Source organism: Ahaetulla prasina, chromosome 8 (genome assembly GCF_028640845.1).
Source record: "Ahaetulla prasina isolate Xishuangbanna chromosome 8, ASM2864084v1, whole genome shotgun sequence".
NCBI lineage: Eukaryota > Metazoa > Chordata > Lepidosauria > Squamata > Colubridae > Ahaetulla > Ahaetulla prasina.
Window position 1 is genome coordinate 81,552,877 of NC_080546.1, and position 18,529 is coordinate 81,571,405.

The window sequence follows — 18,529 nt, forward strand, 5'->3', positions numbered from 1 at the left end:
ATAACGCTATCTTACAATTGGGGAAAGGTTAGAAAGATGCTGGGAGGCGTCCCATCCTTCCAATGGTTTCGGATTCAGGATTTATCAATTTACCTGTCACTTTTGATGAGTCGCCTGACAAGCTTTTGTTCAGGACAAAGCCTCCTCTCTCCTTGTTTGTTTGTTCATATGTACCGAAGGATTAAACTTTCTGCGCGCATGAAAACATTGGTTCATGAATGTTGAAAGTGAAAATTAGCCAGCGGGAAAAACAGGTCTGGCAGTGGACTTCCCAGGAAACTATAACCCCCCCCACCCCCGCTTTCTACTTTCACATAAAGTGAGATTTCCCCCCCACCCCTGCGCCCCTTAAAGTCAGTGTAGGAATTTAGCACCCACCCCCCTCCTAGAAGAATGAAATATTTTAGAAAATACTTAAAAGGCAGAATATATTTCCCTGGATGAGAAATGGAGAAACATGTTTTAAAGACAAAGCAGCTCCCTGCAACTTCCTGCCACCCCCCACCTTTGTCAATGGGCCATTAAAGCCTCAACCAAGCTCACTCATTTCTCCCCACCTTTGTCAATGGGCTATCATCATCTGCATCATAATAGAACCCATCTAGCAACTGAAACTCACCACATGGCACCTGGGAAGATTACATCAGCCAGCAAGGCTAGCTAAGACTCCCACCCCCTGGGAGTCTGACAACCAATCAGGATACTCTTCCTGTGCCCCAGAAAGTTCAAAGCTCAGAAAAAGCATAAAGCCAGGGAGCACACAGGATCTCAGCCCTTTTCTGTTCAGGAACTCAAGCCATGTGATTCTGACCACCATTAAACCATCTTTCCAAGCAGCCTCCATGTTTCCAGTGTCTTTGTCCCCACTTGGAACTGAACCCAGATGGATATTTCTTCCAACATCAGCATTCAGCTTCAGGGCCATTACATCATCATTTGTGATTCAAGAAGCTTAGACCAGTGGTTCTCAACCTTTATAGTGCTGCGATCCCTTTAATACAATTCCCCACTATGTGGCGACCCCAACCATAAAATTATTTTCGTTTTGAATTTATTGCGCCTGAAGCCGTATTGGCTAGCGATCTGAACTGCTTGCGATTGCCTTGAGGACGGAGGCATTAAAGCGGAGACTCCTCCCCTATTAAGTTTATCGCGCCTGAAGCCAGATTAGGCTAACGATTGGGAGTGATTGCAGCTGGCTTGAGAGGGAGACATCAGTGCAAAGTTTTCTCTCTTTTTTAATTCATCGCACGTGAAGCCGAATTCGGCTAGCGATTTGAAGAGCCTGCAGCTGGTTTGTGGAGTCAACCATTGGAGCGCGATTCTTCGACTCACAAGTATACGTCCCAAATTTCCGATGGTCTTAGGCGACCCCTGGCAAATCGTCATTCGACCCCCAACGGGGTCCCAACCCACAGGTTGAGAATCGCTGGCTTAGATGGTGTTCCTTAGGAGCACAACATAGAGCCCCTTTCTATGATAAGCAGTTTTAAATCTTACTCCAGAATAAGGGGTAAGGTATTTTAGGAAGTTAGCACCCACCCCTCTCCTACCCTGTTTCCCCCCAAAATAAGACATCCCCTGACAATAAGCCCAGTCGGGCTTTTGAGTGCATGGCAATAAGGCCAAGTGCTTATTTCAGGATTAAAAAAAAATATAAGACAGGGTCTTATTTTGGGGGAACATGGTAGAAAAATGAAATATTCTGGGTTTAAATGTTTAAAAGGCAAAGTATTATACCTTCCTGGATGAGAAAAGGAGAAACATGTTCTTGGAAAGCAGTCCCCACCTTTGTTAATAGCCCCAGAAAGACAAAAGACATTTTATCTACAACATAAAAGACCTTCAGCTCCAGGGTGATGGGATTAAGACATGGCCTTTAGGGGATGGTAGGATTATTTTTTATTTATTTATTTTATTTTGTCACACAGTATATATAAGCATAAGCATGAAATAATTATACAATATATAAGCATATATATAAGTATGAGTATGTAATAACTATATTAATTGGATATAACGAAAGGAAACAATAGGACAGGAACGGTAGGCACATTTGTGCTCTTATGCACGCCCCTTACAGACCTCTTAGGAATGGGGTGAGGTCAATAGTAGACAGTTTTTGGTTAAAGCTTTGGGGATTTTGGGAAGAGACCACAGAGTCAGGTAGTGCATTCCAGGCATTAACAACTCTTGTTACTGAAGTCATATTTTCTGCAATCAAGATTGGAGCGGTTCCCTTTAAGCTTAAATCTATTGTGTGCTCATGTATTGTTGCAATTGAAGCTGAAGTAGTCTTTGACAGGAAGGACATTGTAATAGATGATTCTATGAGTTAAACTCAGGTCAGGTCAAAGGCGGCGTAGTTCTAAATTTTCTAAACCCAGGATTTCAAGTCTGGTGGCATAAGGAATTTTGTTGTATTCGGAGGAGTGGAGAACTCTTCTTGTAAAATATTTCTGGACACGTTCAATTGTATTGATTAACTCTCTACCCATCTCACCACATGGCCCCGGGAAGATTACATCACCCAGCAAGGCTCAACCAAGGTTGGGACTCAGGACAGAGTTGCCCTTGCATGGCCCCATGGGAGTCTGACAACCAATCAGAATACAAGCTCAAATTCAAAGCCCAACAGAGGTCATCCAACCCAGGCACTCTCAGTATCTCTAACCTTTTTCTGCCCAGGATCTCAAGCCATGTGATCCTGTTCATCAATAAACCTTCTTTCCAAGCAACTTCCATGAATCCAGTGTCTTTTTCCCCACTTGGAACTGATCCCAGAAGGATATTTCCTCCAACAGTATCAAACATAAGAGGCAAGGATAATTTCATAACATTTGTGCTCGTGGAATGGAATGCACATCCATCGGGACCGAAAAATTACATGTTGGGCATGTGTGTAAGCGAATTTTATCCCGACGTGGATCTTATTAAACCGTGAAAGGCATTGAGAGAACTTCAAAAAAAATAATTATTATTTTGAGTTCTAAATCATAAAGTTTTTTACAGCTTTGTGCGTTGGAATCCTACTCTCAAATAAGGCTGAAATGTGTTCTTTCTGCGCCCTTTTAAAAAGACAAATACTGTGTGGCAAATACTAGTAACATTCATTTAAAAGATGAAAAAAGTCGAGATGGCATGAATATAGCATCTGTTTATGATCTACAAACATCTCAACTCATATAAAAGATTGTCCTACAGTACAATCTTCCACTTAACCATTGAAGTTATTTGTTTATTGGTTTTATTCCCTTCTCTCTTTTATTTTATACAACACAAAAGGAAGTACACAATGTTCCTCTTAAAATAACAGTCCCATCAGTTGGGTTTCCCAGGCAGAGAATGTCCAAATTTACTAAGCTTTTATGCCTAAGAAAGGATTTGAATGCACATGACTGAATCCCACTTGCAGCCTAAATTCAACCGCCTGTGGTTTCCTCACGATGCGAATTTAAATTGAAATAGGTGAAAAGGTGCTTGGTGTTTAGACAACTGTGCTTTGGGTTTCTAACCCTCGGTGAGTCATGACAAATACAGTATTTAAAACAAAAACTTGTTGGTTTTGTTCCTATGTTTGAATTTATGGTTCAGACCGGATTGGCCCTTTTTGTCCACTTATTAAGTCCTTCTCAAGGACCTGGAATAGGCAGATGTGGATGTTTGATGCTGGTAAACATGTCTGAATTATTATTATTATTATCTTTTATTCATTAAACATGAAACTCAAGTCAATTGAACACTTAAAAATGTATCACAAATACAATTGACTCGTGCTGATGGTTGATATGGGTTGCGTCCAGCATTCTAGGTATCAACCTAGGATGATTATTATTAACAATAATTAACAATAATTTTATTAATAATTAATAATAATAAATAATAATAATAACAACTGATAATTACATAATTTGTTCTTGTTATTATTATTATTTACTTTATTCATTAAACAAGAAACTCAGTCAACTGAACATTCAAAAATGCATCATTAAGCGGACGTTACCTGTATTTACCTGCCTGCAAATACTTTATTTAGTTATTTATTTTATTTGTCAAGCATGCATAAGATAACAGATATAATTAGAAACATGATTATGAACACAGGAAATGGATACAAATAAATAGGGACAGTAGGACAGGGAAAGTAGGCACGCTGGTGCGCTTATGCAGGCCCCTTACAGACCTCTTAGGAATGGGGTGAGGTCAATAGTAGACAGTCTTAGATTAAAATTTTGGGGGGTTTGGGATGAAACTGCAGAGTCAGGTAGTGCATTCCAGGCGTTGACCACTCTGTTGCTGAAGTCGTATTTTCTGCAATCGAGATTGGAGCGGTTAACATTAAGCTTAAATCTATTGTGTGCTCGTGTATTGTTGTGGTTGAAGCTGAAGTAGTCATTGACAGGTGGGACATTGTAGCAGATAATTGTATGTACTACGCTTAGGTCAGACCGAAGGCGGTATAATTCTAAGTTGCCTAAGCCCAAAATTTCAAGTCTGGTGGCATAAGGTATTCTATTGCGGGTAGAGGAATGGAGGACTCTTCTCGTGAAATATCTCTGGACTCTCTCAATTGTATTAATGTCCGATAAGCAGTGCGGGTTCCAGACAGATGAGCTGTATTCGAGAATTGGTCCAGCAAATGTTTTGTATGCTCTAGTTAGCAGTACAATATTACCAGAGAACAGATTAGGTTAACAATGCTTAATGCCTTTTTGGCAATGTTGTTACAGTGGCCTCTGGCATTTAGATCTTTAGAGATAAGTACATCAAGGTCCATATACTATGAGATCTAGACTTGCAGATAGGACTCAGTGCTCAAATGAAAACAAAAGATGAGCACTTTTAATATTCTGCATTAGGGAAAGAACCGGTCTTCGGAGTCAAAAGAGAAGACAAAGGAAGGATTAAGTGTGCTGCCACTTGGCTAGCCTCTTTCTTCGTTGCAGAACCAGTTATTTCCTCCTGAGCCCATAGAATTTGCACAGAATGTGTAATTTGGCCTCAGGTCTTCTCATTCATAGCTTGCCAGGAGTTGCGGAGATCCTGCTTTGAAAACAGCACTACTTAAGTCTGAGTGATTAATAAAGGGGAGAATCTCTCCATGTATGCGTGGAGAGGCAATGCACAGTCGCTACTTCCTACGTCAGGGGCCATCCTCGATGTACGACCGCAACGGAACTCAAAATTACTGTTGCTAAACCAGACAGTTGTTACGTTTGCTCCATTTTACAACTTTTTTTTTTAGCCACCATTCTTAAGGGAATCACTGTTTACTTTAGTTTAGTTTATTGTCATTGCACATGGTACAACGAAATTAAATGCTGTCTTCGGTGTATATTATAACTAAAAAAAATAAAAACACAAACATACATACTTTACATTCTATATAACTGAAATTGAAAATCTGATATTGCACTGTACCGTAGATTTCAATATGGTTATTGCTCTGGGATAGAAGCTGTTTTTCTGTCTTATTTGTCCTTATTTTTATTATCCTGTACCGTCTGCCAGATGGTAATAGTTCAAAAAAAAAGGGTGCCCAGGATGAGATGGATCTTTAAGGATGTTTTGAACTTTCTTTAGGCAACGGGAGCTATAAAGCTCTTCCAAAGAGGGGAGAGGGCAACCCATGATTCTCTGGGCAATGACATTGACCCTCTGGAGTGCTGTCCTATCTGCCCCGGTGCAATGGGCAAACCATACACAGGTGCAGTAAGTTAAAATACTCTCTATGGTGCAGCAGTAGAAGGTCACCAGCAGTTTTTCATTCAGTTGTTGTTTCCTGAGTAGTCTCAGGTAATATAATCTCTGCTGGGCCCTTTTGACCAGTGCTGCAATGTAAACGCCCCAGGTCAGGTCCTTGTGGTGACCTAGGCCCAAGTAGTTATTACCAGACACAATCAGTCCTAAACAAACATATTTTATTAGAACAGCTGAGAATTACTTCATTCTTAGCTTAGTCCAAATTAATTCCAAAACAAATCCTTCAGAAAAAGCCCTTCAGCCTTATCACAAACTTTTGTCCTCTTTGGCACCCTGCCAAAGGCTTTTCTTGGCAAAGCCCCCCCCCGCCCCCCAAAGTTCAGAAACAAGAGATGCCGACTAGAAACAATTGGAGCAATGTTGCTTTCCTACGAAGAGTCCAAGAGCCGTTGCTGTTCTTTTAAACCTTATGGGAAGGTCCAATCATCTCCTGGCCTTACTCCCAAGTTGTCCTTTTTGCTTTAGCTGCTCTGGCCTTCTGGCAGCTCTTCGCATGCGTGTACTAGGAACAGGCGCCTACTGTTCCTCTGTCTCTCTGCTGTCCGCCTCTGGAGGCTCCAGAGTCCACACATTGCTCCCAGATGGCCCTGGCCCCATCTCTGCCTCCGACGCAGAGCCCTCGTCCACACCGTCCTCTGACTCCAGGACTGGCCCATTGTCCTCTCCAGTCTCCTCACTGTCTGACTCTGCTGCCAATACCGCAGGCTGCTGCTGGACTACAACAGTCCTCTTTTATGATAATACTTAGAAACTTAAAACTGGCCACTTGTTCCACTCAGTCTCCATTGATAAGCAAGGGCTGGATGTCTGATCTATTCCTTCTATAGTCCACTATTTATTTTATTTTATTTTTATTTATTTTATTAATTTTATTTGTCACAACAATATATGTAGGAATCATACAAAAGATTATATAGTATATAAACATATATGAGTAAATATAAGGAGGTATAAGCATATATATAGGAAGAAGAAAAGAAAAACAATAGGACAGGAACGGTAGGCATGTTTGTGCGCTTATGCACGCCCCTTATGGTCCTCTTAGGAATGGGGTGAGGTCAATAGTAGAAAGTTTTTGGTTAAAGCTTTTAGGATTATGGGAAGAGACCACAGAGTCAGGTAAAGTATTCCAAGCACTGATGATTCTGTTACAGAAGTCATATTTTCTGCAATCTAGATTAAAGCGGTTGACATTAAGTTTAAATCTATTAGTTGCTCTAGTATTATTGCAATTAAAGCTGAAGTAGTCTTTAACAGGAAGGACATTACAATAGATGATTCTGTGAGTTAAGCTTAGGTCTTGTCGAAGGCGACGGAGTTCCAAGTTTTCTAAGCCTAAGATTTCGAGTCTGGTGGGATAGGGTATTCTATTGTTTTCAGAGGAATGGAGAACTCTTCTTGTAAAATATTTCTGGACACGTTCAATTGTATTGATGTCAGAGATGTGAGGGTTCCAAACAGGCGAGCCGTATTTTAGAACTGGTCTAGCAAATGTTTTATATGCTCTGGTTAGTAGTGTGGTGTTTTTGGAAAAGAAGCTACGCAAGATTAGGTTTACAACTCTTAGAGTTTTTTTTGCTATGTATTTGCAGTGGGCTTTGGCACTTAGATCATTTGACATGAAAACTCCAAGGTCTTTAACGGGATGGGGGTCGTCTGTAAGGTAATGTCCATCTAGTATGTACTTAGTTTTATATAAGCTCCTTGGTCTTATTTGTGTTAAGGATCAAGTTATTGTCTCCACACCACAAAAGCAACCGTTCCAACTCATCTCAATAGGCAGGCTCATCCACCCCGGAGATGAGTCCCACCACTGTTATATCATCTGTAAATTTAGTAATAGCATTACTAGCATGAGTGGAAATGCAGTCATGCGCATAAAGAGTATAGAGTAAGGGACTCAACACACAACCCTGTGGTGTATCAGTGTTAAGAATAAGGGCTGAATAGTTAGGGTTAGGGTTAAGTTAGTACCACGGTCGTTATGTGAATCTGTCTTCCACCATCGACTTTGCTTTTTCAGACGGTCACAAAAAGGGGATCACAGGACCCTGCAAACGTCATAAATATGAATCAGTTTCCAAGCGTTTGAATTTTGATCATGTGTGTGGGGGGGGGGATGCTGCAGGTGGGAAAAACGGCAGTAAGTCACTTTTTTCCAGTGCTGTCGTAACTTTGAACGGTCACAAAACGGATGGTCGTAAGTCGAGGACTACCTGTACAGGATGTCACTCGAAGATCCTTTTTTTTTTTTGGTTTGGATGTTAAAGAGCTGAGGACGTCTCCTAACAGACTGAGGCACCAAATTCCCAAATGCTGGGCCATTGATCTATATTCCAGGGAAATGTTTTGACGTTAATATTTATATAAATAGAATAGAATAGAATATAATTTTTTATTGGCCAAGTGTGATTGGACACACAAGGAATTTGTCTTGGTGCATATGCTCTCAGTGTATATAAAAGAAAAGAAAAGATACCTTCATCAAGGTACAACACTTAATGATAGTCGTAGGCTACAAATAAGCAATCAGGGAACAATCAATATCAATATAAATCATAAGGATTACCAGCAACAAAGTTATAGTCATACAGTCATAAGTGGAAAGAGATTGGTGATGGGAACGATGAGAAGATTAATAGTAGTGCAGATTTAGTCAATAGTTTGACAGTGTTGAGGGAATTATTTGTTTAGCAGAGTGATGGCCTTCGGGAAAAAACTGTTCTTGTGTCTAGTTGTTCTGGTGTGCAGTGCTCTATAGCGTCGTTTTGAGGGTAGGAGTTGAAACAGTTTATATCCAGGATGCGAGGGGTCTGTAAATATTTTCACAGCCCACTTTTTGACTCCTGCAGTATACAGGTCCTCAATGGAAGGCAGGTTGGTAGCCATTGTTTTTTCTGCAGTTCTAATTATCCTCTGAAGTCTGTGTCTTTCTTGTTGGGTTGCAGAACCGAACCAGACAGTTATAGAGGTGCAGATGACAGACTCAAAGGACTGTAAGAGATTCTCAGTCATCCAGGTCATGGTTGTCCCAAAGGTGCTTTTTTTCAGGAGGCAACTGGACTTTCTTGTTTTTTTCTTTTGAAGACATTTCGCTTCTCATCCAAGAAGCTTCTTCCGCTCTGAACAGGATAGTGGGGAACGGAAGGATTTATATTCCTTGCAGACAGCTGGACATTTGCATCCTTTTAGAGGGTCCTTGAAGCACTTGGAGGTTTTTCTGTGTCCTCAGGGTCACCTGGCTCCTGTAGTCTGCAATTTTTCTCTGGAAATCCGTTCCTACTCGCACACCGTTCAAAGGATGTTCATCCCAAATTGTATGGCAAGAAGTCTATAGAGATTCTCAGTCATCCAGACTGAGGTAATATAAAGGAGTTTTATATAAAGGAGTTCTCCACATTGAGGAAACTGTCAGTGATTTTCCTTCTGCGCTTTGCAGGAGCTCAAGTTTTGTGAAGTCCTGGGGTGGTACTTGGGAATATATCTATCATCTCTCTCTCTCAGCCACACCCGTCCCCCCCACCCCGAGGTCAACCACAGCCTTGATGCGGCCCTCAATGAAATTGAGTTTGATACTCCTGATATAAGGTCTCTTGCCTTGAGCAGGGGGTTGGACTAGAAGCCCTTCGAGGTCTCTTCCAGCCAGGGGTGAAATGCTCCTGGTTCGGACCAGATCGCCCAATCTGGTAGCGATGATGGTGGCGGGTGGTTCAGAGAACTGGTAGCAAAAATCACTCCCCCCCCAATGGCCAGCTGAGCCACGCGATCATCGGAGAATTTTTTTTATTTTTAAAAGCATTTTTTCTTCGGCCGAAAAAATGCTTTTTTTAAAAAAAAAGCCTCCGATGATCGCGTGGCTCAGCTGGGATAGTCAGAGCCTTTTAAAAGCATTTTTTTCTACAACCTCTTCGGCCGAAGAGGTTGTAGAAAAAATGCTTTTAAAAGTAAAAAAAAAAAAAGTTGTCCACGCCCACCTAGTCACATTAACCCCCACCCCACCAAGCCACACCCACAGAACCGGTAATAACAAATTTTACATTTCACCACTTCTTCCAGCCCTATGGTTCTAACTCCTATTATTTCCCCAATAAAGATTTCTTTCTTTCTCTTTCTTTCTTTCTTTCTTTCTTTCTTTCTTTCTTTCTTTCTTTCTCTATCTATCTATCCATCCATCCATCTTTTATGTACTCCGAGAGCATATGCACCAAGACAAATTCCTTGTGTGTACAATCACACTTGGCCAATAAATAATTCTCTTTTCTTTCTTTCTTTCTTTCTTTTTCTATCTATCTATCTATCTATCTATCTATCTATCTATCTATCTATCTATCTATCTATCTATCTATCTATCTATCTATCTATCTATCTTTTATGTATTCCATGCACCAAGACAAATTCCTTGTGTGTACAATCACACTTGGCCAATAGATAATTCTCTTTTCTTTCTTTCTTTCTTTCTTTTCCTATCTATCTATCTATCTATCTATCTATCTATCTATCTATCTATCTATCTATCTATCTATCTATCTTTCTTTTATGTAGTCCATGCACCAAGACAAATTCCTTGTGTGTCCAATCACAGTTGGCCAATAAATAATTCATTCATTCATTCTTTCCTTCTTTCTTTTTCTTTCTATCTATCTATCTATCTATCTATCTATCTATCTATCTATCTATCTATCTATCTATCTTTTTATGTAGTCCATGCACCAAGACAAATTCCTTGTGTGTCCAATCACAGTTGGCCAATAAATAATTCATTCATTCATTCTTTCCTTCTTTCTTTTTCTTTCTATCTATCTATCTATCTATCTATCTATCTATCTATCTATCTATCTATCTTTTTATGTAGTCCATGCACCAAGACAAATTCCTTGTGTGTCCAATCACAGTTGGCCAATAAATAATTCATTCATTCATTCTTTCCTTCTTTCTTTTTCTTTCTATCTATCTATCTATCTATCTATCTATCTATCTATCTATCTATCTATCTATCTATCTATCTATCTATCTTTTTATGTAGTCCATGCACCAAGACAAATTCCTTGTGTGTCCAATCACAGTTGGCCAATAAATAATTCTCCTTTCTTTTCTTTTCTTTTCTTTTCTTTTCTTTTCTTTCTTCTTTTCTTTTCTTTTCTTTTCTTTCTTTCTTTCTTTCTTTCTTTCATGTATTCCATGCACCAAGACAAATTCCTTGTGTGTCCAATCACGCTTGGCCAATAAAAAATTCTATTCTATTCTATTCTATTCTATTCTATTCTATTCTATTCTATTCTATTCTATTCTATTCTATTCCTTATTCTCTCCTCTCCTCTCCTCTCCTCTCCTCTCCTCTCCTCTCCTCTCCTCTCCTCTCCTCTTCTCTTCCTTCCTTCCTTCCTTCCTTCCTTATTCTATTCTATTCTATTCTATTCTATTCTATTCTATTCTATTCTATTCTATTCTATTCTGCCTCAGAGGCGAGCAAGTATGGGCAGCGGGGTGGGTTGGTGGGGGATGAGAAGGAGGAGGAGGCGGCGGCGGCGGCAATTTCTGCGTCCTGATCCCCGACCGCGCATGCTCGTCGGAGCTGCGGCTTTAAGGAGGGAAGTTTTTCCGGCGCCTGCGCACTGGGCTAACCCCGGCCCGGAGGCGCGAGCGGCGAGCCCCCTCCGCGCGCAGGCGGCTGCAACAACCGCCGCGCGAGTGGGCGGGGCGAAGCGGTCGGTGGGCGGGGCGCGGCGGCTGGCTCGCGGGCTCCGCCGGGAGGGCGCCCATTGCGGAGCTGGAGGGTGCCGGCTCCGCCGCCCCGATGAGCTCCAACGGACCCCCGGCACCGGCGGGAGGCAGCGGCGGCCGGCCCAGGCGGCTCCTTTGGCCGCCGTCGTCGTCGTCGTCGCTGCTGCCGCTGCTGCTGTTCCTGCTGCTGCTCCCGCCGGCGTCTCAAGCGGACGCCGCCTTGCCCGTCCCGGCTACGCCGGCCGGACGCTGCCCGTCGTCGGGGGACAAGCGAAGCAGCCCGGCTAAGGCTTCTCCCGCCGAGGGGCGCCCGCCGGGAACCGGTAAGCTACAGGAGGGAGCCGCGGGCGGCGGACGACGCCGGGTGGGCGGACACGTGTCGAGGCCGACGTGTGCACCGGACGCGGCTGCCACGTCATGGCGGGGCCCAGACTAGGCGGGGATGCGGATGTGTGTCTCCGTGTGTGTGGAGTGGAGGTGGGGGGGAAGGAAGGGTGTTTCGGGGTCTTTGTCCCCCCCCCGCCCCCCCAACGAGGGATGGAGCGGACACGGGTGTTGCGCGTCCGGGTGGGTGGCTGGGTGGGTGACCCAAGAGGGACGGGAAGGGGAAGCGGGTGGTGTGCGGAAGAAAAAAAAAAAGCTGGTTCTTTTAAGATAGAGAGAGAGAGAGAGAGAAATTAGGTGGATGGAGAAATAGAGAGACATTGGAGATGACCGACAGGTATTGGAGAAGATAAAGAAATAGACATTGGAGATAGGTAGGTAGATAGGTAGATGATCGATAGATCGATAGATGGATAGATAGACAGACAATGATGATAGATAGACAGATAGATAGACAGACAGACGATGATAGATGATGATGATAGACAGACAATGATGATAGATAGATAGATAGATGATGGATAGATAGATAGACAATGATGATAGATAGATAGATAGACAGACAGACAATGATAGATAGATAGACAATGATGATAGATAGACAGATAGACAATGATGATAGATAGACAGACAGACTAATGATAGATAGATAGATAGATGATGGATAGATAGATAGACAATGATGATAGATAGATAGATAGATAGACAGACAATGTTGATAGATAGATAGACAGACAATGATGATAGATAGATAGATAGATAGACAATGATGATAGATAGACAGACAGACAATGATGATAGATAGATAGATGATGGATAGATAGATAGACAATGATGATAGATAGATAGATAGATAGACAGACAATGTTGATAGATAGACAATGATGATAGATAGATAGATAGATAGACAATGATGATAGATGATAGATAGGTAGATGAGAGAGAGAGAGATTGGAGAAGATAAAGAAATAGACATTGGAGATGATAGATAAATAGATATAGATGAGAATCAGCTAGCTAGCCAGACAGACAAGTATTGAAGAAGATAAAGAAATAGAGACAGGCATTGGAGATGACAGATAGATAGATAGATAGATAGATAGATAGATAGATAGATAGATAGATAGATAGATAGAGACAGGTATTGGAGAAGATAAAGAAATAGAGATATAGAGAAATTTTGGAGTAGATAGAAGGATAGACATGGATAGACAGGCAGGCAGGCAGACAGACAGGTATTGGAGAAGACAGAGATATAGAGAGACATTGGAGATGATAGCTAGCTAGCTAGATGATAGATAGACAGAGAGAGGTATTGGAGAAGATAAAGAAATAGAGAGAGAAAAACATTGAAGTAGATAAATAGATAAATAGATATGATGGATGGATATAATGGATGGATATGATGGAAGGATGGGGTGTATGTATGTGTGGGTGATAATCCCTTGGTGTTGTCTGAAAGATCCTTTGCAGGGCTAACAACGCCTCTTCTGGGTTTCCCCATTGCTCCTATGCAAATGGGGTCTTTCAAGACGGTTTCTTTTTTCCCTTCCCTTTCTTCAAAAGAGCAGCTTTCCTCCCCCCACCTCTAGCCTCTGCTGTTTTTGCCTTCCCCTCACCAGCCCTTTGACTTCTGCCTGGCTTTTACTCTTTCTTTTTTCTGGGGAGTGGGGGACCCCTGTGCAGTTGGGAGGGGTGTGTGCGGTGGGAGGGGGGAGGGCGCTCAAGAACAGCAGAACAAGCAGGAACCCCAGCAACAGCAATGCGCAAGTGAGGCTTCTCCATCAAAGCTTCTGAACCCAAGTTGCTAGGAGCGTCTTGACAAGATGTTCCAGGACAGGAATGTATTTTTTTTGGGTGGGTGGGTGGGTGGGGTGAGAGAGAAGGAAGAGAAGGAGGGGCAAGTGAGCGCCAGCACCTGCAGCCCCATTAGTGGGTGATTGGGAGCAGTGGCTGCAGCCTTCAGCACGGAGAGAAGGCACAACAACACACTAGGCACCGCTGGGGCATCTTTGCTTTGGCATCTCGGCGGAGTCTTTTCTCCAGCAAAGTTGGAACGAGACGGACAGTCCTCCCAAGGGTTCGTCTTGCACAATCAACAGGAAGACCCCCTGGAAAGTCGTGGAATTCAACCCCAGGAAATGGATTGGCCGTGTGTGTGTGTTTGTGTGTGTGTGTGTTGCCAATGAGGAACTGGAATTCAGATTGTTTTTGTAGAAAATTTGCCAGGACGGTTGGAGATGAAGTTTGACCCCCAGGGTAATGCGACCACCGTGGACTTGAACAAATTTTTTCAGAGGGAAGCTTCCTGCGCGTTATGCTTGATTCCTGGGATCCACCCATCCTAAACAGGGAAACTGTTTTCAAATGCCTTTGTGTGTGTGTGTACATGTGTAAAACCAGCTTGTTATGCCCATGCACCTGGCCTTTCCTGGTGGTCTTCTTTCCACATATTAAGCAGGTTCTCAACCCTGTTTAGTTTTTCTTTTTCTTTTTTTTTTGAGATCAGGCAAGGTAAGCTATATGCTGCCACCTGCCGTTAGGTTATATATAACAACATGGAGGAAGCATTTCATATTGGGGGGGAAAAAAAGAGGCTTTTTGTTTTTATTTTGTTTCTTCAAAAGATTGACGTTTTGCTAAACGACATCCAGTGTTAGATGTGAACTCTGGTTTGGAAGCTGACCAGAAAGTTGTGTAAGCTGAGCGTAGACGTGAGTGAGAGCCCAAACAAAGAAAGGGATGAATAACTTTCAATTTTTTAAGTATATGTAAATAAATCGGGAAGATAGAAATCTGTAAAAGGAAAATATCTTCTCAGCTAGAACCATTTTCGATCCCCCCCCCCACCCAAGCAAAATAAGCTTCAGTTATGTCAGCCTATTACAAAAGACTGTTGCAGCAAAATTAGTAGCTTTGTGGTACTTAAAAGGCACAGCCTAAACTCTTTTGGAGTACAGTCTGATGAAGTAGATTATTGCCAGTAAGCACCACAATATGCTTTTATTGTTTAGCTTGCATAATTTTGCTTTTATTTTCTGCCCTTTTAAAAAAATTTCAAAATCACTTTTGAGATGTGGTAGATCTATATATATGCGCCCTGGTCTCTCATCACTTAAAATCAGCTACTATTTGCTTAGATCATATCAGCATGCATAGGAACCTAAATTATTTTTACCCAAAATACGTGACTTTGCATTGGTTTACATGTTCATTCTCCCACTTCAAAGAGGTCTTACAGTCCTTCCTTCCTTCCTTCCTTCCTTCCTTCCTTCCTTCCTTCCTTCCTTCCTTCCTTCCTTCCTTCCTTCCTTCCTTCCTTCCTTCCTTCCTTCCTTCCTTGGTTTTTCTCTTCTTTAATCAGTTACCAAGTAACACAATAATTTTCTTTTTGTTCCATTATTGTTAAGTTTTCTGGGAGATATTCATGAAAGCCCTTAAAAGCCACAAAAACATAATTGATTGGATCACTGGGTCCACAGGCTCCTGTCAACACAGTCAGAGAACTCTTAAGAAATTATTTTTGCAGAAGTTGTTTTCTGTATATGTTTATCCTGACTATATAACAACGTGTCAGGATAAACATACACAAAAAAACAACTTCTGCAAAAATAATTTCTTAAGAGTTCTTTGACTATGTTGATAGGAGCCTGTGGGCCCAGTGATCCAAGCATTATATAACAATGCTTTTACCAACTTAGAGGAGTGAACATTATGATAAGAAACCAGTAATTTCCTGCATCGCATCCTCCCTTAATCCCTTAAAAAAAAAGATGTTACGTTGGCTGCTTTCCAGTTCTCTGGTACAACAGCTGATCTTCAAGATATGCCACATACTTTTGTTAAAAAATAAGTAATTTCACATCTGCATTTTTTTACAATTCCTGGGTGAGTTCCGTTTGAACCTAGGAACTCGCCCGCTTTCAATTTTTCAGCAAACTTCAGCTCCCTCTTGTTTTCACTCAAACACCCTTTCTAAAATCCCCAATTTAGAAACTGGCATCAAATAAAACTATTTAGTTGACTTTGGTATATTTTCCTTGCCTATTTTAGAACTCTTCTTGTTTTCTTATCATCCATTGGTCTAGGCATCACCTTAGCTGGATTCCTATTTTTGATATATATTTAATTTATTGTCATTTAAGTTGACTTAAATCCTTAAAATGTTTTTTTTTTAAATTTTTGGCGTTCTCATTCCCTTTCCCCAAGTTTTCTTTTATTATTATTATTATAGATAAAAAGAGCAGCATGCTCAAAATCAATATAAAACTGTGTTCTCTGGTTACAATTCTTTTGAGTAACATTCATCATAGTAACAATAACAGCATTCTCCAATAGTAATTTCATAATAACAGTGCTTTCCCCTCATAATATTAATACATATTAATTATTAATACTAATAAAAATTAAATAAACAACCCTAATAATAAAATTAATCTTTCTCTTGTAATTTTTGAAGTTCTAACTCCTGTTTCTCTCATCAAGCCATCAATAGAACAGATCCCATATCTCAGAATATTCAGTGTCTTCCTTTTCCTTAATTTTTTTTATTTTATTTTGAATTTATATCCCGCCCTTCTCCGAAGACTCAGGGCGGCTTACACTGTGTCAAGCAATAGTCTTCATCCATTTGTATATTATATACAAAGTCAACTTTTATTGCCCCCAACAATCTGGGTCCTCATTTTACCTACCTTATAAAGGATGGAAGGCTGAGTCAACCTTGGGCCTGGTGGGACTTGAACTTGCAGTAATTGTAAGCACTTGTGTTAATAACTGACAGACTTAGTCTGCTGAGCCACCAGATTTCAATTTCAAATGTTAGTTTATTCCATTTTGGCACATTCTAAATTTTTTGTTATTATTTTTTGTTCTGTGAGCATCCCCTCACCCTTCCAATATTGTGCGAACATGATTCTGGCCTACTGTATCATTAAGTATACATTTCTTTTACTGTATTTGTCTGGTATAATGCCCGACAGAAATGTTTCCGGTTTTAGATCTATATGTTCCTTTATCATCTTTTCTAGCCAGGTGTGTATTCTAGTCCAGTATTTTTTTGCTTTCGGACATGTCCACCACATGTGATAATATGAGCCTGGGATTTGGTTACACTTCTAACACCTTTTCCCAAGTTTTCCCAATTTTTCTCTTTACATATTTCTCTTACATATTTAACAGATCTATGACATTATTCATACAACTAGAACTAATATTCAGTACATTATATACATTCTATTGCTAAACATGTTATACCTTTATGTACATTTCCATTCCTTATTTCTATTATCTATCCATTCATACCATTTCTCCCATACTGCATAATATTCCGAGTCATCCTGATTGTGCGAAAATGGATAAACTCACATTAGGATTAAAACCTTTCCCCAAGTTTTCATTCCTTTGTATTTTTCTTGATTATAGTAGGGCAAGAGACTTATTTTTTGACAGTAGCTATATATTACTTCCATGACTGTGCTTGTGATTGGACCTCAATTTGTTTTGCAATACACAATGATATAATTCAGTGTTCTTGAGCTTTGTTTAATGCACATATGCATGTATGTACATACCCACCCATCAAGAGTCAGATCACAATGATCAAAGTCATGGCTTTTCAGCATAAAGTTTTTAATAATTTTGGGCCCCTTTGTAGATTTGGCACGCTTTGTGTTCACTACGAATCCTGCCTCTTGAAGGATGCGGACAGCAGTGATAGAATCGACTTTCTTCATTTTCAGAATATCAGTAATACATATTTTAAAATTAGGGAGATGGAGGGACATGCTCTTCAGAACAGAAAGCCTCTCTGTCAATGGAATGGAATGGAATGGAGGGGAGGGGAGGGGAAGGGAAGGGAACGGAAAAGAAGAGAAAAGACCTTTGGGGGTCTTCTATTCCAACCCCCTTCTTAGGCAGGAAACCCTGTACCATTTCAGACAAATGGTTGTCCAGTCTCTTAAAAACTTCCAATTTTGGAGCATTCACAACTTCTGGAGGCAAGTTGTTCCACTAATTAATTATTCTAACTGTCAGGAAATTTCTCCTTAGTTCTAAGTTGCTTCTTTCCTTGATCAGTTTCCACCCATTGCTTCTTGTTCTTGTCGTGTCCCACTCCTCCGCTGACGGCCGGGTCAGGGAAATCCGAATCAGGCGTGCCTCTGCAGCTCTGCCAAAGTCCTAGTAAAGTCCTCAAGGCAGGCAGGAGACCAGAAAGTGACTTCAGCAAGATATGTTTAGACTTTGCCTGACTCAGAGAATGCCAGAAAGCAGGTCCTTTATATAGGCCATGGGGTGTGGCTCCATGACTCAGCACTTATCCAGGCCTGCCCCTCCCTTCCTTCTGTTGCCTCCGCCTATCAAGTCTTCTGACGCGAGGGTCACTTCAGTCGGCAGCTGTTGTAATAAACCTTCCTCAAGCTCACATGCTGTGGAGGAGGGGGAGGGGTCTAGTTGCTCCGTTTGCCTGGGCATGGAGCCAGAGCTGGGGGCTGGAGGTATTTCTTCTTCTTCAGCCTGTCTGGGCATGGAGCCAGGGCTGGGGGCTGGAGGTATTTCTTCTTCTTCAGCCTGTCTAGGCATGGAGCCAGAGCTGGGGGCTGGAGGTATTTCTTCTTCTTCAGCCTGTCTGGGCATGGAGCCAGGGCTGGGGGCTGGAGGT

The 18,529-nt window shown here is 41.4% G+C and overlaps 1 protein-coding gene across 4 annotated transcripts in view; it reads left to right on the top strand.

Moving 5' to 3' along the window:
* Positions 1-11,452: 11,452 nt before the first annotated feature.
* STIM2 (stromal interaction molecule 2) overlaps positions 11,453-18,529 on the top strand; it is a 113,243-nt gene continuing 106,166 nt past the window's right edge. For 2 of the 4 annotated variants that reach the window (XR_009156317.1, XM_058193143.1), the window contains exon 1: positions 11,453-11,807. Coding sequence is in view for 3 of the 4 variants with exons in the window: in XM_058193143.1 (XP_058049126.1) it covers positions 11,558-11,807 (250 nt within the window). In the remaining variant the exon portion in view is untranslated. The remainder of the gene's footprint in view (positions 11,808-18,529) is intronic. The other 2 variants (XM_058193142.1, XM_058193144.1) reach the window with 1 other exon arrangement.